This window comes from Natator depressus, chromosome 6, assembly GCF_965152275.1.
Source record: "Natator depressus isolate rNatDep1 chromosome 6, rNatDep2.hap1, whole genome shotgun sequence".
Lineage (NCBI taxonomy): Eukaryota > Metazoa > Chordata > Testudines > Cheloniidae > Natator > Natator depressus.
Window position 1 is genome coordinate 44,363,073 of NC_134239.1, and position 26,189 is coordinate 44,389,261.

The 26,189-nt window shown below is 41.0% G+C and overlaps 1 protein-coding gene across 1 annotated transcript in view; it reads right to left on the reverse strand.

Annotated features, from left to right (window-relative positions):
- The window catches only part of BBOX1 (gamma-butyrobetaine hydroxylase 1), a 71,005-nt gene that overhangs the window by 39,276 nt on the left and 5,540 nt on the right, over positions 1–26,189 (reverse strand). The window contains exons 2-3 of the mRNA XM_074955166.1: positions 23,247–23,690; positions 20,498–20,612 (exon numbers count right to left, since the gene is read on the reverse strand). Of these exons, the coding sequence (XP_074811267.1) occupies positions 20,498–20,612; positions 23,247–23,627 (496 nt within the window). The 5' untranslated portion in view covers positions 23,628–23,690. The remainder of the gene's footprint in view (positions 1–20,497; positions 20,613–23,246; positions 23,691–26,189) is intronic.

The window sequence follows — 26,189 nt, forward strand, 5'->3', positions numbered from 1 at the left end:
AAACCGTGGGACTGAGATCTTCCAAACAGTCATTTGGAATACCCTGGAAAATGTATGGAAAGACTTTAACAGACTTTACATCTAAGCTGCCCTGGATTTTGCCCTGTTGAGATAATTTCTTTTGCAAACCAACAGATATAACATCACTGCTATGATCCTGATCTGTGAACACTGAAAAATCACTTGTATGTATGTATATGATTCCTTAACCATTAATAACTTTTCTTTTATTAATAAATTTGTAGCTAGTTTACTAAGGATGACTGACAGTGTGTTATCTGGGAAAGATCTGAGGGTAAGTGTCTGACCCTTTGGGACTGGTAGAACTTTAAGTATGGTGAATAGGGTTTTCAATAACCCCTCACTATATTAGACTTGGTTGGATGGGAACCAAGGGCTAGAATGCCTAAAAGGGGCTGGGTTTGGCATATTGTAACCAGTGTGGTAATACAGAAGTTCTTTTGTTACTGGCTTGGTGAACCTAATTATAGAATAAATCACCAGTTTAGGGGATTGTCTGTCTATTTCTTGCAATCTGCCCTGAGTGTGGCATTCTCTGGGTATCCCAACCCGACACCTGGTCACAGAGGCACAATCTGTTCCCAAGTCGCCCACTGTGCAGGGGCTGCAGATACTGCTGTCTTCTCCCTTTCAGCATAGTACGCTCACTCTGAGCTGGTGTGGAATGGGAAGCCATGGCCGTACCTCTTCCCGAACCCTTTGGAGGTGGTATTGATTATATTTACTGAGAGAAAATTTCACTCATTCATCTGCTAGCAATGGAATTCTTCTAACTGACTCTTGAAGAGCTTTAATATTTGTGCCTTCTTCCTTGGAAAGCTGCTCCATGAATATATAATAGCACTAACAAACAGAAACAGATCAGTTCCATATGACTTATGGTTCAAATTCTGTCCACAACATATAGGGTGGGGTTTTCAAAAGTGCTTAGTGTTGACCTAACTCTGGTCCTATTGATAAATTTCCTGTTTAGATGGGAGCAGAGTTAAGTCAATCCTAAGGTCTTTTGAAAATCCCTTCCATGCAGTACAAAGAACACAGTCACATTTAAAATAACTTCCACACAGAACTGTAAATTTGTGCCAGGGAAGGGCAAAATCTTCACAATGAAGGAACTGATTTGTATCTCCTTCTAAAAGATGGTGCCTTTTGAAACTAAGGCCAATTTTAATATAATGGGGGAGGGAAAAAATTTAGAGAAAAGAAAATAATTATGACGACACTATCCAGGGATATATGCCAAAGGGTCATCTCGGAGGCTGCAGATAAGATGGACATGTAGGAAACCATAGATAACACTGATCTTGCTGGATTTTTCCCTCCTTTTATCCATATGCAGACTGTGAGATTTACAGACTACAAAACTAAAAATGCCAAACAAATATTCTTCAAACATAGGGAAACCTGTGTTAGATCAAATAGTTCTTTGGTTAAAACTTCTGGCAGAGCTCTAGAAGGAAGCTTGCACACTGCTTCCGTGTACTGTGGCTGTACCATCAGTTTCTCCTGTCCGCATGCAGTACAATTTACTCATATAGGCAGAGCTATCATTAAGGTTGCTCAACACTTTCCATTGTAAGAACCTGTTTTCAGTTGCTTAAAACTTTGCCAAACTTTAACCATTTCCCATGCCAGGTGTCTGCCTAATGCTCAATTTTCTGGGAAACTTTTAGCACAAATGGTTCAGATGTTTCTGAGAATGAACTTTGTGAATAATATATAGCTTTGTCATGTTAAAAAATTGTTACAATTTTTTAGTTGGGAAATTGTAGCGCCTCCATTCTCTGGAGCAAGGGCTTGAAATTTGGCAGGGGAGGCATCTTGATGTTCGGGATGTAACTTTTGCTACTCCTGTTAAAAAATACTCAAATGTGACAAAGTTATAAACCTTTGAAAAATGTGTCTGTATATGCTCAGTAGAGACTTCTTAGAGTTTGGTGGCTAAATTCTCCAAAGATTCTGTCTGCACTGAGCATACTCCAGCCATAGGATGCAGGGGCTGAGAAAAAACTTTTCCTCTTATCTACATTAGTGTAAGTCAGGAGTAACTCCAGGGAAAGTCAATTAAGTTACAATAGTGTATAATTAGTGAAGTCAGAGGAGAATCAGGTCCACATATACTGACATGAATGTATGCACAGATATAAATATATCCTCAAACATTTATTTGGCTGGGAGTCTGAAATGTATCAAACTTCTAAGAGTTAAAAGTAACAGTTCATAAATAAGAAAATATAATTATTGGACCTTATCTTCAGCTGATATAAATGTGCACAGCTCTACTGCCTTTAATGGAGCTAAAATGATTTACTCCAGCTGAGGATCAATATTTATACTTGTTGGTCTATATTTAATTTTGTAACAAACTGAAATGACTCATAGCAGCAAGCTGCTATAACCATTACTGTTGTCACTTTCTACATACTTACTGTGCTCTGCCACATGGCACAACAAGGGGAAGAATCTCTTTGGGACCCATCTGTTCAAAATTGCTCTACTTAAGATTTGTAGAGCCATTTTCATCATCCCATTAATTTTCTTGGATAAAAAGCACTGTTGTAGCTGTTCACTACTGCATGCACAAACACCTTGTAAGCAAAAAATGCTGGGATTTTAATCTGCTTTATAACATAATTATCCCTTTGCCAAGATTACTTTGTTAAAATAATCAAGAGTTGTTTATTTTTAAGCTTATCCCACAAGGGCCAGCTCTACGAGACAAAACTGAAATGGATACCACCTAGGTTTTAATCGCTCCAGATAGAAGGCTACAGTGCATTCAGCCAAGAACTCAAGGGAATGGTAATGCAAAGAGAAAGTGAAAAGACAGGAAATTAATCATGGATCCCAAAACACAGTTTCTCAACAGGCCACTTTCAGGAGTCTGGGAACTGCTGATGTTAAATGTTACTTTAATTTAGGAGTTTGCCTGTGTTACTAGTGTATGCAAGCTTAAATTTAGAATTATGGGTCAGACTTCATTTTATACTATAACCAGTAATTGTAAAGTAGGCACAATTACAAAAAAAACATGTTTTAAAATATTGTACACACTGTTTAGAATCCTGGACCCATTTTGGTTTGGTTTTTAAATTTTATGTTTAAAATCTGGTGCAAGTGCACCTTACAGAATGCTGCTACATACATTTAATACAGTGCTTTTATTGTAATAAATTATTTTTGTAACTATCTCCATTCAAATATAGTAAATTGAAATAATTGTTTTAACAGTGTAAATAAACTTAGGAGTCCACATTTGATGTGCACAGCAGCTATCTGCATATATACATATACACATACATATATATACATATATTATAATGTTTTGTTCTGTTTTTTGGGGAGATTGTTATTAAGGTTGCCCGATAAGCCATTTGGGTTGAAACTTTCCATGCTGAAACTGGTACTTGGAGTTGGAGTGAATTGAAGAAATGGTTGGTTGGAGGGGACTAAGAGCTGAGGGAGGACGACACTGAAATCGGACAAAGAGCTAGCAGGGGATACTGTGACTGGCTGGGCAAGGAAACTGGGAGTAGGAATAGAGGGCCCTGAAAAAAGTGATGTCGGGTGGGGGGGGGGGGGAGGGAGAGAGAAACAGATCTGATGAGAAGCAGTAACTTTGGCAGTCTCCTATCACTATACACTGCGGTTAAAGATCTTCTCTTGTGACTGGATCTGTCATAGATAGCTATACCAAGCTGCACTGAAGTTGGTGGGGCTCTATATAAGTGTTAGGGTTCATCTGATTGTATAATTCAGGCCCAAGTAATGCAATCCATACAGAAATGAACACCTCAAGCTTAGAATATAGTGTGTGGAAAGAGGATGAAGAGAAACTATTGGTGCACAGTCTCCTTTTTGCAATAAAATACATTATAATATGAGCATGGAAACCCAAACACAAACACTTTCTCTCCATACCCTACATATGCTCAGTGGTTAATACAGATGCTGTACCAGGTAGAAACAGAGAATCATATATGTGCTATACAGGGAAAAAATGAATTTGTTTTATGAGCTACCTAACGTGCAAGTGACTGGAGAAGAACCTATTAAACACATGAATCATCTGGAATCATATAACTGTCAAATTCGGGATTTCCTTGCAACTTCCTCTGATGTATCTCTTATTGACCACTAGATGGACCATTGGCCTGGCTGAGTATGGTAGTTCTTACATCATGAATGCTGTAATTGATTCTGTATTATTCTAAATGGTTAAAAGATGGTACTGGGAATAATATTTATTTCCTATGTATAATACAATAGTAAAATGTCATTATTTATATAATTAAAGAGCCAATGAACATTAGATATTTTTAAAAATTATGCTTGACAATATTCTGTTCATTTTACTCACACACATAGTCTCACTGAAGTAAATGGGACTATTTGAAAGAGAATGGCAGTCAGGATTTAGTCCCCTAGCATATTTCAAAGCATAATCACCAAATCTAGGGGCAGATCTTCAGTTGGCATAATTTGTCGTAGTGCCATTGATTTCAAAGGTGATGACATTATAACAATTTATACAAGCTAAGGAGCTGGCCCCTGGTTCTTAGAAGGCTCACACATTGGCTTTTTTAGTACTAAATATTTTCCACATTAATTTTCATAATAATTTTCATAATATGTTCTGATCTGGACCCTTGGTTTTTTTAAGAAATGACTGTGACTAATACTGACAAGTGACCATATGTTTTCTATTTCAGGGGATATCTGTAGAAAGACTATACTGTACATAAATGGACTTTAGGGGAAACTTCTTTTCACTTGTACAGACAGACATTCTTCAGATGTAAGATGTACTCCCCAAATACAAGACTATATTCCTCCTCATTCTTTTCACAGGAGTTTTATTTGTAGTGCCTTGTCAGTTTGCTTTTAGACTAATGATTTGCACACAACCCTGCCAAATTCGAGATGATGCCCATGTCATATTGGTCATCAGAATTTTGCTGTTGCTTCCTTGCTTCAACATTCTGTTTTTAACTAAAGAATAATTAAATTAAAATGAGAAAACAGTGGAGAAATTTGATATCTTAAATATTTAAACCATGGGGATCCTTTCATTACGCTTCTCAATGGGGGGATGGGTGAGGAAGCTTTCACTCCCCTTTCCAGATGGGAAACAATGCTATTTCTAATGCAGAGTATTCCTGATTAACAAAGAAAAGCTAGGGAATTCATAGCTAAGGCTACACCTCTAACCTTAACTCCCATGCCTGCACTTAGTATCATTAATACAGACATCCCGATATTTAACTCTTTGTCCTGCGTCTAGGCTGATATACAATCAGGACGCCATTTGTCCCGATACTGTAGGGTTCCTTGCCAGGCATCCGTTGGCGCAGGGCTGGCAGGCTCCCTACCCAGCTCCATGCAGCTCCCTGGAAGAGGGTGACAGCGCCCTCTGGGTCGCAGGCGCAGGGATGGCCAGGGGGGCGCTGCGTGCTGCCCCTGCCATGAGCACCTGCTCTGCAGCTCCCATTGGCTGGGAACTATGGCCAATGGGAACTGCAGGGGTGGCGCCTGTGGGTGAGGCAGCGTGCACAGCCACCTGGCTGAGCCTCCACCTAGGACCCAGAGGGAGCTGTCACACTTCCAGAGAGCCGCCCAAGGTAAGCGCCACGCTGCACCCCTTCCAGCACCTCAACTCTCTGCCCTAGCCCTGACCTCCCTTCCACACCCAAACTCCCTCCCGGAGTCAGCACACCAAACCTCTTCCCATGCCCCAACCCCCTGCCCTTGCAGTGGGGACCAGAGCCAGGGCTGTGTGACCCCAGCTTGTGGCAGGAGCCGGGGCCATGCGCCCCCAACCCACGGCTTGCGGCGGGCGCCGGAGCTGTGTGTCCCCGACCGACCTGCGGCTTGTGGCGGGTGGCTTGTGGCGGGACTGCTGCCGGGGCCTTCAGCCAGGGCTGTACGTTCCTGCCCTGCGGTGGGGGCTGGGGCCATGCGTCCTGACCTGCAGATTGCGATGGGGACTGGAGCTGGGGCCATGCGTCCCTGACTGACCCAAGGTTTGCGGCGGGTGGCTTGCGGTGGGACGGCCACCGGGGGCTGCAGCGAGAGCTGCGCACCACCAACCCGCGGCTTGCAGCAGGGGCTGGGGCCATGTATCCCGCACCAGCAGCTTACGGCGGGAGCCGGAGTTGCGGCAGGGGCCCCCGATTCACTTGTGGCTTGAGGCGGGGCCGGAGACGTGCTCCCCACATCAGCGGCTTGCGGCTGGGGCCACAGCCACGCACCCTCAACCCGTGGCTTCCTAGGACTGTGTGCCTCCCACCCCCATGGCTCCGGTGGGGGCTGTGAGCCTATGGCTGTCCCCAACACGTGTCCTGATATTTTATTCTTGCGATCTGGTCACCCTAATCATTAAAAGGTGTAGCTACATTAGAAATGCTACAGCAACACAGCTGCAGCTGTTGCACTGTAGTATACAGATGCTTAATACAGAATGGGCTCTTCTATCACAGTAGTAAATCCACGTCTCCGAAAGGCAGTAGCTAAACTGACGGAAGAATTCTTCCATTGACCTTGTGATGCCTACACTGGGGTTTAAATTGGCTTAATTTCATCACACGCAGCATAACATTTTTCACAGCAATAGGGTTAAGACAACCTAACTGTACAGTGTAGACCAGCCCAGAGAGTCTTCAAACCAGCGGATAATCTTAACATACGTGTTATGTTATAGGCATCATACAAGAAATAGCATTTGTCATTATGCAGGGATTGTGGTACTATGGTATCTTCTAAGAATAGGAAGACAGCATGGTCACTACAGGTACTTGGGGTGGTGAATGTTGAATTTTCAAATACGGCTACACTGAAGACCTTATGGGGCACAGCTGTACCGATGCAGCTGAGTTGCTGTAAGAGCTCTTGTGAAGCCACTCTATGGTGACGGAAGAGAGCTCCCCTGTTGACATAATGAAACCACTTCCAATGAGCAGTGGTAGCTACGTTGGAGTGAGAGCATCTTCCACCATCACAGCACTCTCCACACCAGACTTCGGTTGGTGTAACTTATGTCACTCAGAGGAGTGGGGTTTTTTTTCCCACACCCCTGACCAACATAAGTTATACGGACAAAAGTGCTAGTGTACACATAACCTTAGTGTACCAGTATCTAAACTTCCATGGCATTTAGACACTTTTAATGCTAAAAGTGTGCTTTAATTGCTTTGCTGAATTAGAGCCCATATAAGAATTAAGCATGAAATTCCAGCAATAACTAATTTCTCTTTTTCCCCACACGTATTTACATCAGAACCTGATTATTATATGTTCTTTGATAAACAAAGTATAAAAAGTTTAAAAACATTTCATAGGCTAATAGTTGTGTTTAACTTGTGCATATTTTAACTCAACATTTTATCTAACCTGGGGCTAATCTGTATGAATCTAGTGATAAACTATAAAAAGTAGACCTCACAATGGCTGAAAACGCAAGTTACATCATTTGCAAAGCCGAACTTTTTATTCCCTATTCCCTTCAAAGGATGACTATAACAAATATATTTAGCATCCTCCTTCTCACAGGCCCAAAAGCCCTTTGCAAATCTTGGCCCTAAGCTTGTGATGAGCTCTACATGTGCATACTCCTGTACTGACACTGAGCAGCTTGCAGAATCAGACCTGTGGGTGGAATCCTATCCTGTGCTGAATGGGACAATCTGGAGCGGAAGTGGATTTAAAAAGACAGGTTTCTCTTTAGTTCTCTAGAAAATGCTGGCAAAGAGAACCAACATGCCTAAATACAGGTTTTGGGTGCTAAAGTCAGGTACCCAAGTTTGAAAATTTTGATCATATGTATATATTGGTGGCAGATATAAACTGCCATACAGTTAGTAAAAGCTGCACTGAGCTGACGGACTACAGAGTGTAATTACAACAATTTTCAACATTTGCAAGGTTTGCAAATTTCCAACCACAAATAGCATTTCTGATTCCTCTGGCTTAAGCTACATTAGAGAGAGAGTCCAAGAAATACAACACACATACCCTAATATAAGCCATCCACACAGACCATCTTTTATAGTCTACCCTTTCTTTCAAAGCAACCAAGGGTTTCACTGACAACTTGCTGAATATCTCAAAATATTCACAGAATGAAAAACAGTGCAATCCTTGAGGAGAAATATAATCTCACGTCATTAAATTCCTTCGTGAGGCCATTCCAGTGCCTTCTACTCACCGCTCTACTGTGTTTAACTCAATATATGTCCCTTCACCAGTTTGAAAAATTTTAAAAAAGTAATTAAAATGCAAATGTTTTCCTTTTCTCTGGAAAAAAGTTGCCTTGGCCTCAAAATTAAAATCTCTTTGGACTGCACTGAGTGACCTGTCAAAAGTGTCCGGTAAAAGACAAATTTAAGTTTTATACATCAGTGCAAGTATATGAGAAAAAATGATGGAATATTTAAGTAAGATGCTTTTCCTTCTTAATCTTTTTTATGGTCTCATTAATAAAAACTTCCTGAACCTCTCTTATACCAAATAAAATATTCAGGAACATTAGCATTCCAAGGACTATTTGATAGGTCATTGGTCCTTCCCAATGTCAGAAAAGATACATCTGGATTTTAATCCTAGCTCCAAGCTAAGGAAGTTTGCCCTGGCTCCCCTTTCCTGTTGAGGCAGCCTGAAAATGTATTCCCTTACCTTGCAGCCTCCAACATGATGGGCAACCCTCTTTTAAGGAATGTCTCAGAGTACAAAAATGATTGGGGAGAGATCCTGCTGGCTAATGTGATGGGTTCCTAAGCTGCTGCAGATGCACAGAGCCTCTGAGTGCACAGGTCCTGGCCTCCGTGGATCCCCAAATTCACTCTGCAGGGTGAATTCCACCCCTCAACTCCAGGAGTGGAACCTTGTAATTTTTTTCTCCTCAGTAGACTTTCCCATGGGGATCTACTGCTGGAGAGGGCATTCTGATCTCATGAGTCTAAATGTACAGAGCTCAAAGGGACAGAAAAACCAAATACATTTAAATCACTTTTACAAATAAACTGAAAGAGTTCTTCTGTATGCAAAAAATGTCAAGTGCTGTGTATCCTACTGGGAAGCTGGAAATCTACCCTTTCCAGCACTATACAACCTTTGCTTCTTAGCACTTATGTATGGCTCAACATCTTCCAAGGGCTGAACAGACTTTAATGCATTGATCTTCACAATACCTCCAGGAGTTAGGTGAGATCTGTGAATCAGTGGAAAGAGCATAACTCCAAGAAAACAGTAATGCTCTCGGATATTATAAACACTTTACTAGAGCTGGAAAGCACTCTTATTCTCAACCAAGCACCACTTGTTGATCCTTGGAAATGGTACACTTTGATTTTTCAGTTCTTATTTACTATATGTGTTAAAAAAACAAAAACAAAAAAACCCGACTTTTACTGACACTGTCAAACACAGTAACTCCTACCCTGGCCAATGCTGGTAGGGGGAGCAGGAATACTGTCCAGCGTATTCACTGATCCTGTCATCCAGGACACGATTCCAGGGAGATGTGTAACGTGCACACACTGCTATTATTTTGAAGGATGCTGCTGACCCAGTAGAGCTTATCAAGTGCATCTTATGAATCCCGCCCTGCTAATGTAAGGGGAAAGAGGCCCCTACTTCCCAATTCCCTCACTAACACATCCATGCAGGCAAGAGTTTAGCCCTTATGCTGCTTTTACATTAGCTTTTCTACCTTAAAATTTCCCAGTGTTCCTACAACTGACTCATCTCCAGCGGTGGTTCCTTTGGCCACGGGTATTTTACCATCATGTTGTCCGACTTTGCTCAGAGCAGGTACAGATGATACAGTGGTAAATATGTTGGTGGCTAAGAGCCCTTTGTCTATAGTGGAGTTCCCATCATTGCTTCCACCAGTGGAGCTGAATGGACAGTAGCCACGGTGGGAATTTGGGGACTTCATAAAAGAACTGGTTGTAAAGGAAAACCTTTGATTCAAATGATCATGAGTTAATTCAGTTTAAAATAAATGAAAGGATAAACAAACAGGTGTGCAATTCGGGTCCCTGATTTCAAAATGGCAAACTTTAAAAAAATTAAGGGAATTAGTTAGGGAAGTGGACTGGACTGAAGAACTCAAGGATCTGAATATGGAGGAGGCTTGGAATCACTTTAAGTCACAGTTGTAGAAACTATCTGAAGCCTGCATCCCAAGCAAGAGGAATAAATTCGTAGGGAAGTATTGCAGACCAAACTGGATGAACAAGCATCTTCAACAGGTTATTAAAAGAAAGCAAAAAGCCTACACAGAATGGAAAAAAAGGGATGGATCAGCAAGAAAAGCTACCTCTTGGAGAACAGAAACTTTAGGGTAAAAAAGTGAGAACTGCCCAAAGCCAAGCAGATTTGAACCTTGCAAAAGAAATTAAAACCAACTGTAAAGGGTTAATTAGCCATATAAATAAAAAGAAAACAAGGAAAGAAGTGGGACTGCTAAGCACTGAGGCTGGGGTGGAGATTCAAGACAATCTAGGTATGGCCCAACACCTAAATGAATACTTCACTCTTATTAAAAACTGAGGCAATGAGGAGTTTGGTGGCCTAATGAAAACGAGGATATGGAAGTTGAAATGACCACATCCAAGGTGAAAGCCAAACTCAAACAGCTTAATGGGACCAAATCGGGGGCTCAGGATTATCTCCATCCAAGAATATTAAAGGAACTGGGACATGAAATTGCAAGCCCAATAGTAAGGGTTTTCCGTGACTCTGCAAACTCAGGGTTGTACTCAATGACTGGAGAATTATAAATATAGTTACTATATATAAGAAAGGGGTAAAAAGTGATCTGGGAAACTACAGACCCATTATTTGACCTCAACTGCATGCAAGATCTTAGAACAAATTTTGAAAGAGAGAGTAGTTAAGAACTTGGAGGTAAATGGGATAAAATATAACAATACCTTTTACAAAAAGTAGATCTTGCCAGACGAACCTGATCTCCCTCTTTGAGAAGATAATTGATTTTCTAGACAAAGAAATGCAAGAGATCTAATCTACCTGGACTTCAGTAAAGCATCTGATACAGTTTCACATGGGAAATTATTAAATTGCAGAAGATGGGGATTATTCCAAGAATTGAAAGGTGGGTAAGGAACTGGTTAAAGGGGAGATTACAACAGGTCATGCTGAGAGATGAACGGCCAGATTGGAGGGAGGTTACTAGTGGAATTCCTCAAAGACTAGTCTTGGGACCAATTTTATTTAACATTTTCATTAATGAGCTTGCACAAAAAGTGGGAGTGGGCTAATAAAATCTGTGGATGATACTAAGTTGGGAGATATTGCCGATATAGAGGAGGATCGTACAAGATTTGGATGACCTTGAAAATCGGAGTAACAGAAATGGGATGAAATGTAACCGTGCAAAGTACAAAGTCATGTACTTAGGGACTAACAAGAATTTTTGCTAGAAGCCCTTGAAAGTGACAGAGGAGGAGAAAGACCTGGGTATATTGGTCGATCGCCGCCAATGTGATGCTGCCATGAAAAACGTTAATGCAATCCTCATAAGCATCAGGCAAGGTGTTTCCAGCAGAAATAGGAAAGTGTTATTAGGATGATCGGAGGAATGGAGAACCTAACTTACGAGAGGAGAGTTAAGGTGCTTGGCTTGTTTAGCCTAACAAAACAAAGGATGAGAGAAGATACGATTGCTCTCTATGAAAACATCAGAGGGATGAACACCAGGGAAGGAGAGGAATTATTTAAGTTAAGAGCCAATGCTGGCATGAGAATAAATGGATATAAACTGGTGGTCAATAAGTTTAGGCTTGAAATTAGACAAAGATTTCTAACCATCAGAGAAGTGAAGTTCTGAAGCAACCTTCCAAAGGGAGTGGCGGGACAAACAACCTAACTTGTTTTAAGATAGAGCTTGATAAGTTTATGACAGAGATTGATAAGGGGATAGTCTGATGAGATTGTCTATGATGGCATACTGCTCATTTGTGACCGCTATTAGCAAATATCTCCAGTGGCTGGAGATGGGTCATTAGATGGGGAGGGCTCTGAGTTACGACAGATAATTCTTTCCCAGGTGTCTGGCTGGTGGGTCTAACTGACTGCTATATTTGGCAGAGGCCTAGTTTGTTTTCTGTTTTTGCCTTCCTCTGAAGCATGGGATATGAGTCACTTGCTGGTTTGAACTAGAGGAAACGGTGGATTCTATGTAACCTGAAGTCTTTAATTCAAGATTTGAGGACTTCAGTAACTCAGCCAGTGGTTGTTAGACTATTGCAGCAGTGGGTCAATGAGGTTATGTGGCCTACATTGTGCAGGAGGTCTGACTAGATGATCATGATGGTTCTTTCTGGCTTTAAAGTCTATGAGTCTAGTCATGTGTAGACTGCAAACCCACTGCTGATATACACTTAGCATCACTTGTTTACAACTTTTTCAAATATTCTCTCCTCGAGTAGAAATACTTGTATGCTTTGTCTAAGCTCAAAGATTAACTTTTCAAAACAGTTTTAGGAAAACCTACAATTTCTCTCATTATCTCTCTGTGTGCATATCATGTATATATATTTGCATTCAAAAATTTATCTGATTTTTTCTGCAGAAATAATCCAAAATGGCTGAACACTAAATGGCCTGATTTTGAGAGAGCCTTTATTTTTGCCCTGTAATTGTGGGTCCACAATAACCAGACTCACATTTTTGTTCCCACATGTAAAACTCTCCCCAAATAGGTGCTTCAGGAAGAGGTGAGAAGAAACCATGGAAGTTCAGCCACACAGGAGTGTCTGTACATCTCATATATGCATAGTATTGTCAACCCAAAGCATTCCAAAACCATCAGCTCTCGAAAACTTATGGCTTATTAATAAATGTGGTGTTTTCTTTTTCCCACTCTGGTTTCTGAGTCTTTAGAATACACTAGGGTCATGTTTTAAAAATCTTTTGCACAACCATAAGGGCAAAAGCAATTTTTAAAAAATTAAAGTTGGAATTCTCACATAATCACTTGAACAACGAGCTGGGCTTTAAGGAAATAAAAACAGCAAATATCATGGAACTCACGATAAAATAATGAGAGTTGGCAACACTGGAAAGGGTTTCTGTGCTGACTTTTCCTGACTTTGGTCCCAACTCAACAAAGAACTTAAATGTGTGCTTAGTTTTAAACACATGAGAAATCTCATCTGTATTTAGCAAAGCATTTGTGCATGCACTTCAGTGTTTAAATGTTCTGCTGAATTGGAACCTTTACATTTAGGAGCTGGATCCTGCTAATCAATGAGAAGGACATTGAGGGGTAAGGCGCTAAATTTGAAACTTTAGCATTGTAATAATATAGCTGTTTGCATTTAATATTTAATCTGCCAAACAGAGGTGCTGGAACAATTTTTATAGTGGGGGTGCTAAGAGCTATTGATCCAAACTGTAAACCCTGCATATAATGGAAACCACTTCAAGCCAGGGGGTGCGGTAGCACCCCCTCCCAACTATTTCCAGCTGCCAAAATAAAGCTATGAAAATCAAACAAGAATGACAACTCTCATATTGATTCTAAAGACAAGATCATAGTCTGTATAATTCAGAATAAAGCTTTCTGAATATCAAAAAGGCATCATCTGCATGGATAGAAAGAAGGGGGAAATGTTCCTTAAAACTACCACCATAAAATGACACATCTGCAGTTAGACAAGGTGGGTGAGGTAATATATTTTATTGTTCCAACTTCTGTTGGTGAAAGAGACAAGCTTTCGAGCTTACAGAGCTCTTCTTCAGGTTTTTAACCTAAGATGACAAAGGAACTGAGCACTTTGTGGGATATCCTGACCATCTTACTGGAAGGAAGTGTGGGAAGAATCTTACCTTGAACCAAGACTGTAGTTTTGTTAAGAAAGCATTTTTCACTTTTATTTGCCATAGCCACCTCTGTCTTTATCCCTTATACCTGAACTGACTTAAAACTTCTCTTTTTGGGATTAAATAATTTATTTATGGTTTACTTTAAATTAACCCAGTATTGTGTTTGACTTGAAGTGATTATTAACTCCAGTTAAAGCAACAAGCTGCTGTGATTTTGTCTCTTTAAAGGAGCAACAGACTTTATTGCTCCTCTGAATGTTCCAGGAGAGAGTTGGACATTTCAGGGCGGGCAGTTTGGGGGAAATTTGGGACTGGGGGTGTGTTGGGGGTCACTTGGCTAGTAGTAACCAAGGCTGGCGTAGACCAGCGTGTGATTGTGGTATAACAAGCAGGCTGCTAGAGTCAGAGTTGCTGAACCAGGGCTGCTCAACACACAGAGACCAAGTGCATGCTTGTATGCTGGCTGGGAGCATCCACATAGGGTATGTGTATGTCTACACAGCAAAGAAAAACCCACACCTGGCCCATGCCAGCTGACTCGGGCTCACAAGGCTTGGACTGTGGAGCTGTTTCATTGCTGTGTAGACTTCTGGACTCGGGCTAGAGCCCAAGCTCTGGGAACTTCCCACCTCTCAGGGTTCTAAAGCCTGGACGCTAGCCCAAGCTCAGAAGCCTGCACAGCAATTCAACAGCCCCACAGCCAGAGCTCCACAAGCCCAAGTCGGCTGGCATGGGCCAGTCACAGATTTTTCTTTGCTGTGTAGACATACCCACAAGGAGCTACAGCAGCAGAGCATTTTAAAGTCACTCAGTGTTACCAGACAACCAGTGACAACCTCTCACTGGTCTGAATTGCACCCCAGAATGTGACAATCTTACAAAGCTCGTCTTTCACCAACAGAAGTAGGTCCAATAAAAGATATTAAGTCACCCACCTTGTCTCTCCAATATCCTGGGACCAATTTGGCGGCAACAACAACAGTGCAAACAATATCTGCAGTAATAAACATATCCAAAAATTGGCAGTAACTCAGTGTACTTAAGTACTAGTTGAAGGCTGTTTTTTTTTTTACCATTAAAAAAAAAGAAACTGGCTGACAGTCCTATACGTTTTCTATAGTTGGACTACTGGTTATAACAGAAGTAATGATAAACACTTTACAAATACCTCAGATTAAACTGGATTGATAGTCATTCACAATATTAACATAGCATATCCTACAGCTTTTAAAACTGTTATGCTTGACTTGTTAGTTTTTGTTTTTTAACAATGATCTTTTAGGACTTGATCCAACTCTGCTGGTATCAAAAGTATCTTCCCATTGACTTCAAAGTGCTTTGGATCAGACCCACAGTTTCCAGCATATATTTCCGATATGAGTGTGCATCACTTTTAGTTTAAGTACATTTGCATTAACATAAGTGAAAGGCTTCTCTACTGATTCACTGCTATGGCTTAGACTGTGTACCCTAATGCCTGAGCAGAGAGGACCTTCAGCATGTAATTCTTCCCACTCACTCTTGGAAGGCATTGATCCCCCCCCCACAACCTTGTGCCTTGACCATGGTCTGAGTCCATGCAGAGGGAGGGACAGAGAATAGGCAGGCTGAGGGGAGTAGTGAGTGAACTGGGATGAACACACACATCATTCCACCTCTTTTGCCCCACAGAGCTGAAACTACAACCTGTCTGTACTATCTTTTCAGCAGAACTCCCTTTTCCTGACCCTTGGAGCTACTTCTGAAGTCCCAGGAACCACCAGAGCCAGAGGAATTGCAAATAGAGTGGTTCCAATGGGGGCAGGGGAGCGGGGAGACAAACAACAGGGGAAGAAATGCAAAGGTATCTTTGCAGATATTTCTGCCTCAGCTCCCAAAGCCAGGGGCAATACGGGCCCATACCTTCACATTTAGTGCAATTAGTTGCTCTACAAACTCTTACAATTTTGGAAGGGATTGTAGGGGTTGGGGGTATCTAGATTTAAGTACATTTTCCAAATTATAAAATTGAAAAGAAGCTGTGCTTTTAAAATACTTAAATTTCTTCCATCTAAATTATTTAAATGACTGCATAATAAAATGTATTGTAAAATTCTATGTCACACAAAACATATTATTTTCCGATATGCGGAACAACAGGGAACATTATTTTTCTTTTATCCAACAAAATCTACAGCTTGAGAATCTATTAAAAAGCTGTTCTCAACAAGGATTGTGTTCTTTGCCAGTGTTTCCTGGTGGTACCCAGTCCCACTCACATTTTTCATGATTCTATCATGTCAGCATTGCATATTCTTTCCACTCTTTAAGTATAGTCAATATAATTTCCATTTTGCTACCATAGGACAGGATTCAAGGATACAAGTTATAAAAAGCTGAGCAGTTAAGAAACATTAAAGATGAACCATCAGCAGTTTGGCAGTCTTCATCCTCACTTTCATGGCAGAGCTGAAATAGCTCCATTGAAAACTGTTTATTTTTCAAAACCTTTACAGGAAAACTTAATAGCTGAGCATTTCACAAGGAATGAAATGCAAGTCCAGTGGAGCTCATTCATGACTTTCAAACCCAATTATGGTATGGCTGATACAAAACAGACTTATGTGCTTAAAAAAAAACCTGGAGGACTGCATGGCTCATGCGCTTATTAATGAACTGGAGAGCCAGGCTTTGCTAGGTTGTCAGTTCACTGGAATCGAGGAATTACCAAACTCAACTGATCAGTTGTCTTCTAGTCCAATATCTTGTCTGCCAGGAACCAGCTGTTTCAGCTGAAGGTACAAGAAACCCAAAGTCAGCCTACATCAGGAGTAACCGGAAGTTACCATCTGACGGCAGTTTGGCAGTTGGTGGGAAATGTACAGGTGGTCTCAGGCCTGTTCCTGAAGGACAGGTGTCCACCGTCACAAATATCACTTAATATTATTTAACATTTGTATGTAATGTGGCACTAGAGGGGCCAAGAGACACTCTTGGGGAGGTGAACAGGGCAGCAGGAGGGGCCAGGGGAGAGACCCAGACCCGAACGTTGGTGGAGCTGGGCCTCCGGGGCCCTGAATTTGCTGGAGCCCAGGCACCATGGGCCCATACAACTCGCCGCCCCTGGACAGACCCTCATAGATAGTCAAAGGCCACCAAATCCCAGCACACCCAAGGCGGGGCAGGGAGTGGGTCTCAGACACCGCCAGGGGACAGTGACACCCTAGATCACATGAAAGCATTAGGAAGTGGCACTCAGGCACCCCCAGAAAGGCAAGAACCCTCTAGTGCCTGGCTCACATGGGGCCAGGACCCTCAGATACTGGTACACACATGGGGACAGGGAGCATTCAATAAATCAGATGTCTGTGTTCCTCCTCTCTATGATTTTGACATACTTTTGACACCTACTTTTTGAAACCAGAAATGTTGTTCTTTACCAACAGCTATCATAAAAAGGCGAAATTACCCAATAGCAAAAACAAATAACTACTTGTAAAAGAAATGCCACAACTGTGACAATATCAACAGTAGAGGTTAACCTCTAACCTAAGGCATGATGGTTAGGGATTAGACTAGCTATTATAATTGTTCAAAAAGAGTATTGGCTTGGTATGATAGACTGGTAACATCATACCACTGGGACCTGATTCTCATCTTAATTTATATGCGTTTTGCACCAGAGTAAATAACTTCAAGAGAGTTACTCCTTATTTATACCAGTGTAAGAGGAGAATCAGGCCATGTGTGTCTAGAAAGCAAACACTCAATTTACATAATGAAAGCTTCCATTTGCAAATGAAATCTGAGGAAAATTAAAAGAAGCTGTTCACTGTATCCAACCATTTCTTTTCCTGGAACATAGTGAAGAGCAGAAAGACACATAAGAACATAAAGCCAGATCAATTATCAATATCATTGCTGTATTACAATATATATAAACAATTGTCTCATCTTTAGCATGGAACACCAAGTTTCTGAAAACTATTGACCAAACAACAAAGTATCCCCTTCCTTAGTTATTAAAGTCTGACTGCCCAATCCTTACCCACAACTCAGCCAGCTCAGCACCTTCCCTTTGCAGGGGAAAAAGTGCCACAGAGATGGCTGCCAACACTTCCGCATATGGCAAGTACACTCAACAAATATGGGTCCTTTCTGCATGTGGATCCCAGGGAGAAACTCAAGCCACCTTCCCCCAACCCTCCCCAGAAAAAAGGAGAAGAGAAACTAGAGTTGTTTTCTGCGGAAAGACAGGAGACTAACTTTCTGCCTCTATACAATAAATGTTCCCATTCTGAAAGTTTCAACGGCCTGATCCAAAGTTCCATTAAGTGAATGGAAAAACTCCCATTAATTTCAATAGGCTTTGAATCAGGCAGTAACGGGGAACCCAGGGAAGCATCTCTCTCAAGGGAACAGATGTTTCAAGGCTATTTGAGCTAGTGTCAGATACTGTAAAAAAAAGAACAAGGGATTTTGAGAAAGATAAGAAACTGCTAAGCATGAGCATAAATTATATTCAATCTCTCCTGAGTAGTTAATATATGGAATTATTCAGGGTTTTAATTGATTTAAACATGAGACTGAGAGTTTGGGGCTGATATCATTTGAAGACTTCAAAGGTATACACTTCTAATCTTGGGGCATTTTGTGAACTGGTAATTAAAAATGAAGCCAACAAAAACTCAGACCATGCCAAGGTGCAATATTACAGTATGCCTGAGATTTCTGAGCAAGAAACTATAATTTGAAAACTTCCCTGGAGCTACTGGAGGTGAATCTGGCCCAAAATGTATGTTTGTCTTATTATGAATAAAACCCATACTATTGAACAGACAAACAGGCAGACAACCACAGATTATTCTGCCACATGGCAAAAATGTGCTAATCCAATCAGTGGTTCTCAACCTATTTACCACTGTGGGCCGCATGTGCAGCTTTCTTTGTGTTAAGTGGATTGCATCCACACTACATACTACGTGTATGGCCTAAGGATGTCACATGGGCTGCAGCTGTGTGCTGATTGGGCCGCAAGCGGCCCATAGCCTGCAGGCCGAGAACCACTGAACCAAATGAAGTATTTTGTCTTCCCAGACTCTGCCACCTACTTGCAACAATTTTAGTTGTTATATGATTGCAAACAATACCTTACCTGTATTGACTGGTTGTTTCTGTGCAACTTTGCACCAGGTGCCAGGATCTCAATTCTAAACCAGATGCCTTCTGCCATTCAGGAGGTACAATGAGCTGGATTCTGGCCATACCGGGCCAGCTGAGAGTCCCATTGTTGGGGGTGGAGGTGAGTGAAGGGGAAAGCTGGCTCCTGCATCAGATGCTCCAACTCACCCCATTATAGGAGCCATGGCAGGGGCAGGGAAGGTTGAAGGGAGGGAGCAGAACTCTGTTAGGATGCTCTAACTCATGCCAGCTACGAATCAGGAAGCTGTAACTGGTTCCCTGATACTCATCCCCCTTCTGTACTGAGCATAGCCCAGACACAGGAGAGTTTCAAGCCCCATGTGTCTTGGAATTTTCTTTTTTCACCTGTAGCTCCCTAAAATAAAGTTAAAAATGAAACAAAAGTAACTACCTCCTGCTGTGCCTCCCCCCCCCCAACATCCCCATGATTATTTGCAAACTTCCAGCATCTGTCCTTTTGTTGTGCTTAGAAATGAGCACAATCCAAACCCCTAACCTGCACACTGCTGAACTTTTGGGAAATGCATATTTCAGATCGGATTTTTGCAGCCCGTCTCTAGTCACTTTTCATAAAAACTACATTCCTGTTTTAACAGATAAAATCATAACTCTTAATCCAGAATGAATCACTTTTCTTGCAGAGCAGAACTGACATAAAGAGACCCTGTCAAGGATGAGAGCAGAAATTTTGTCAGCTTCAGTACTTTACCTGCTCACAGTATTACAGCAAGCAAGGAGAGAGGGGCTAAAGCTATATGCATCCATGCACTGCAGCAAACCCAGTGGTCTGGGGTTGGTGATGGTGGGTCAATCAAGAGTAAGAACCAGCTTTTTAACAGTGCTTCCTGTTTGTGCACCAATATCATATTATGTCAACAGAAATGTGAACAGCATTATATAGCATGGTGTACAAGTTAATTCATAGAATCATAGAATATCAGGGTTGGAAGGGACTTCAGGAGGTCATCTAGTCCAACCCCCTGCTCAGAGCAGGACCAATCTCCAACTAAATCATCCCAGCCAGGGAAATTCATTTTCTAGAGAACATAACCACCACATTATTGGAGAATGACAATAAAACTCTAGATATCATGATGTAAAGGAAACTCGAAAAACTTTAGCACAGGATCCTTGGTGTGTCACTTAGCTACTTATTAACATAGAGACAAGAAAAATAAATGAGCCCTTTTCATTTCAGCTACAATGCCTTTAAAATTCTGTCCAAAACGTCATAAAACAAAACAAGGGCTATATTATATAAATATATGCTGTCCTGTGGACCTATAGATATGTGATAGTCTATATAGTTTTAAGAAATGCATAACAGATTAGGTTTTAGTCCCTACCTGGTGAATCCAATGAAGTGAGCCGTAGCTCACGAAAGCTTATGCTCAAATAAATTTGTTAGTCTCTAAGGTGCCACAAGTACTCCTTTTCTTTTTACCTGGTAAAAATAATTCTTCTTGCATTTCTGCTCTGGCTTGTTCAGAAAAGCACCTTTTCTTCAGCCATTCAGCCTCAAATTCACTGGTGTGTTTGTCTGGCCATGTAATATACACCTTATATCATAAAATAAAAAAAGACAATTAACAATGAGAGATTCAATTAAATCTGCCTACCTGAAACAGCTACCAAAGGGACCAGGAAAATTCAATCTCCTTACTAGAAATATAATTGAAATATATTACTTGCTACTTTGCAATAAAATGTCTCTTGTGGGCAACCTCTTGTTATTTATATAACTGCAAACACTTTCCAAAGTCCGTTTAAGCATTACCTACATTCCCTCCTTTTACAAGAGGTCAGTTTCACAATAAAGAAGCGACCCGGCTTCCTGACTGGTCCTGGATGCTTTCATTCTTTATCCATGCTGCACTTAGCAGTGGTATGTTCTGTATGGGTCCCAGCAGTAAAATAAAGCAGGACATGAATAGATCGTGAAGGGCAGCACTTCATTGCAGGTAGTGACAAGGAGGAAAAGGGTGGAGGAAGTGACAATAGTTTGGGAGCGAAGGGGATGACCACTTGGAAGGACTGAAGGAGAAAGACACAAGAGGAGTGGATGGGAATACCTTTAAAATCTATTTCTGTTAGTTATGAATTAGTGTCCCCCTGTGCTAGGTGCTCTTCTCTAAAGAGCTTGCAGTTTAATTAATAATTATAATTCATATGTACGGGTAAAGTAGGCGTTTATCTTGTATTCAGACAATTCAGAGAAACAATGCGTGCTAATGGACAGAGCACGGGACTGGAAGCCAGGAACTCCTGAGTATTAATCCTGGTTCTGCCACCCACTCACTGTGTAGCCTCGAGCAAATCATGTCAACTCTGCATCTGAGCTTCCTCAACTGCAAAATGGGGATAATAACCCTTATTTCCCTCCCACGTTTGTAAAGCATAAGAACGGCCATACTGGGTCAGACCAAAAGTCCATCCAGCTCAGTATCCTGTCTACCGACCGTGGCCAATGCCAGGTGCCCCAGAGGGAGTGAACCTAACAGGTAATGAGCTAGTGATCTCTCTCCTGCCATCCATGTCCACCCTCTGACAAACAAAGGCTAGGGACACCATTCCTTACCCATCCTGGCTAATAGCCATTAATGGACTTAACCTCCACGAATTTATCCAGTTCTCTTTTAAACCCTGTTATAATCCTAGCCTTCACAACCTCCTCAGGCAAGGAGTTCCACAGGTTGACTGTGCGCTGAGTGAAGACGAATTTCCTTTGTTTTAAACCTGCTACCCACTAATTTCATTTGGTGGCCCCTAGTTCTTACATTATGGGAAGAAGTAAATAACTTTTCCTTATTCACTTTCTCCACACCACTCATGATTTTATATACCTCTATCATATCCCCCCTTTTCCAAGCTGAAAAGTCCTAGCCTCTTTAATCTCTCCTCATATGGGATCCGTTCCAAACCCCTAATAATTTTAATTGCCCTTTTCTGAACCTTTTCTAATGCTAGCATATCGTTTTTTGAGATGAGGGGACCATATCTGTACGCAGTATTCAAGATGTGGGCGTACCATGGATTTATATAAGGGCAATAAGATATTCTCCGTCTTATTCTCTTATCCCTTTTTTAATGATTCCTAACATCCCGTGTGCTTTTTTGACTGCCGCTGCACACTGCGTGGATGTCTTCAGAGAACTATCCACGATGACTTCAAGATCTTTCTCCTGACTAGTTGTAGCTAAATTAGCCCCCATCATATTGTATGTATAGTTGGGGTTATTTTTTCCAGTGTGCATTACTTTGCATTTATCCTCATTAATTTCATTTGCCATTTTGTTGCCCAAGCACGTTTAAGATACCAGTGCTAAGGGACATTATTAATAATAAAATAAATAAAGGGAATCGAGTTTGCATATCTGTTTTATAACATTTACTATTTGCCGGCAAGAACATAAAGGGTCAAGTCCTGCCCTTAGTTACATCCATGCAATCTCATTGATTTCAGTGAGATTCCACAGTGGAGACTGAGGGCAGATCTGACTCAAAGGAGGGTTCTCTCCCCAAATTTTACTTTATATATTTGTAAATGTCAGGTAAAATAAATTTAAAAATGCTCTTTTATAAAACAAATTAGAAACTATTTATTAGATCAAGTAAAGAATTTCCCTGCTCTGGCCTTTAAGGACTCCATGCTTTACTGTGACATCACAAACAGAAGTCTCCTGCAGGAAGAAAGACAGCGTACCAGGTATGAGACAGTTACTTTCTTTGTGGGGGAGTCATACTATCCTTCCTCCATAAAGGAGTTAGACACACAGAGGGAAAGAAGTCTGAGGGAGTGAAAGACTAAGGTATTAAGAGTCTGCAATTTTATCCTCACACCAGCTCCTAGAGATTAAGAAGTGAAGGCTATGGTAAAAATGTTTTACCTATCTAAAGTTAATTAAGAAAAAACTAAATAAGAACATTTGGGGGTTCCTATACCTTATGCTTAACATTTTTGAAGTGGATTTTACCGTAAGAATGACATAAAATGAAAGGATTTGGATTCCTCAAATGACAGTTATACCTAGAAATCCTGCAAATACACAATATGATTTGCGGATCCATGATTATGGCATATCCTGATATTCGAGCTGCTGTACTATTCTCTCTATTCAGGTTGCTGATGAACGGATTGGCAAGAATTATTATACAAATGTACACATGAAAGCGAAATTTCTTTTAAAAAATACCTTTTGTCTATCTGTCAAAGTGACCTCCTTCACCCCAATGTTAACATCCAGGTCTTCCAAAAGCAGTTTGCGTGCTTTAGCAGAATGCAGGAAGCAGTCAGGGCACTGGCAGTTGTCTCTTAGCCATACAGCAGGGTAAAGGCTCTTACTCCCATCTTCCCACTGAATACGGACAAAATTATTCACGTCCAAAGCTTCCACCTTCTGGATACTTGTACTCATGTTGAAAGGCTGAACTGCTCCAGCTGTATGCTGCCAATGATTCCTAGAGGAAGGCGGTCTTGTAAGAATACTCCTGCCCTTTTGCACTAGCAGCAGAGTGCGTGAACAGTCTTGGTGGACTTTAGTCCTTAATAGGTTTTTAGCCACAGCATTCCACATTTTGACTATTACAAAATCGTCAGAGCAAGAATGCCTTTTTACCAGTGCAAGTTCCTCCGAGTACTATAAATAAGAAAAAAAATTAATTATAGAAAGAATAGAGATAAAAAGATAATGTACAAAAAAAAAAAAGCTAATTTCCCCTTCTCTTTCTTCCTTCCCCTGAACTCCTGAAAATACATGTTCCCCATAGTGTAGAAGTTTTGCCCAAAGACAAATGTATATTTAGGCCTAAATTTTCTACGGCGACTAGTGAATTTGGGTGGCGCCTCAACTTCTCCTCAACTTGATATACCTTATAGGGGCCTGATTTTCAGTGAGCTGAAAACTTTCTGAAAATCAGGATCTCAAACTGGGCACCCAAAACTTGAGGTACTCAAAATCACTAGTTGCTTTCGAAAATGTAGGCTTTAACGTACCGTATCCTATCTCAACTCATATAGTTAATGATGATATCAGTTAGAAGATTGAACAATCCCCCTGCAAGGGAAATCTGTGGACACAGGATGCATCAAATATTAAACTAAGAACAGAACCTGTGACTGAATATTTACCTTATTCAGAAATATGATTAGTCCTCTTCCCAAATTAATAAATCAATCCCAAGTTTTTTTTAAATAGATCTTCGCACCACTTCAAAGCTTTTGTATTTGTTTCTGGTTTGTCCCGTTTTTTTGATGCCAGTGGGCAAATCTTGATATCTGAGCTCAGAATCCTGCCCCCATTAAAGTCAATGGCAAACTGGCACTGATTTCAATGGGGCTAATGCTTCACCCTTAGTCTTTACACAGGAGACGTTCCCATGGGTTCAATAGGTGTTCTGCCTTAGTAAGGACTGCAGGATTTGGTCCAGGGTTTTACATTTTTCCCCACTGATTATGAGCGAGACCTGTGTAGTATGGGATCCTCGCGCCTCTTCTGGTTTCTATTTAGTTTAACTGATAGAAAAAATAATATATTTCTACTTTTTCCCCTCTGGACATATTAATTCAAGGATCCCAATGACGCATTTATTGTCTATCAACCTTGCTCCATTTTTAATAAGTCTGTACAACAATACATACAAGCAAGGCATAATTACAGCTAAACTATACACACATGCACACATTTACACTTTGTAGGTGTCTCTCTCTCTTCTAAAGCAATGGTTCATATCCAGAATGATCATTTCTGCTATATGTGTTTATTCATCACTTTTTTCAAAACATTAATCCCAATTCCTACTAACTGTAAAAATATTATCACCACCAAAATGGCCTGCAATCTCTTTATCAACTATAACAGGGATTTTTTAGACAAAGCTTTAGGGTGTGCGCTTGGGAAGAACTTTGAATGTTTTAATCTGTTTTTAACATGGAATAATTGGATACTTATTCTAATCTTTTTAAAGGACAGATTTACTCAGCAAATATTGGGAAACAATTAGGATTTCTGCAATATTGAAATCCTAGAAGATCTGGATGCCAAACTAAGGTGAAAATAGCAACATAATTAAGATGGCTATTTTAGTGTATTGCAAACCTTGGGCAGGGTTCCTCAGCTGGTGTAAATCATCATACCTTCCCTGAATACTATGGAGCTACACGAGCTGATATTCTAGTCCCTTGTATATTCTCTAAGGTTCTTTCAAGTTATTTGGGGAGCTGGGGGGGGGGGGGGGGACAATCAGCTGCCCTACATAAAATCCTGTATTTCAAAAAGTTCTTGTAAAAGGATAACTCACGATGGCTAAAGGCTGGGCCGTGCCTTTAAAGTCCAGTCCACTGTAAAGGTGTGGAGCTAAACTGCCCCAGGGGAAGGTCAGGAGGCATTTTGCCTCAGGGAGCAGGAGCTTCTTGTTTCCACAGAGGCGGCAGAGTAATTTGACACCTCTTTTGGCCTTCAACGCTTAGCTGGCCAGTTTGCTCATTTGGAGTGCTGCATTTGGAGAGGGCGATGGGGTTAGCTGCTTCCCCAGTCAGCCAACCTAAGAGAGACTTGAGCCCAACTTCCTTCCAGGACAAACTACCCTTTCTTTCTGCCAGCTGGTCTTGCTCCTACCTTTCCCAGCTTAAACTCCCCATAGCTTGCGTAGGAAGAATATCTTGCAGACAATTCAGCTCCACACTTGCCTCTAGTTCTTCAGAGAGGAGCATGATCAGAATTTGGCTCTCAAAAAGCCTTCAGTCTCTGTTCCACTCATGAGCAAGCTTCTTGCCCTTACACTTTAGCTATTAGGTGCAGAAGTTATAACTGTGTGAATAATGTATAGAAATAAACATCACCCTTTTTAAAGAGAGAAGGACTAGAAATGTGGTGCATTAATAAGGAAGCAATTGTCCCGTATTTTCATTTTTAATGTTTATAGATATATTACAAATATTTGACGCTTATCAGTCTCAGGTCAAGACTTCTGCTTTGCACTGTTTTTATGCTCCACTGTATGGAAACAAGTGTGTATGCTGAAAGGATGTGAGTTTCACAACTGACTAATTAACCACAGGGAAAATTACAGCAGGAATTTGTCCAGCTAGAGCCTCTGACCAGCTTCATGTTCTCCTTTGATGTGTATTGCTTAACTGG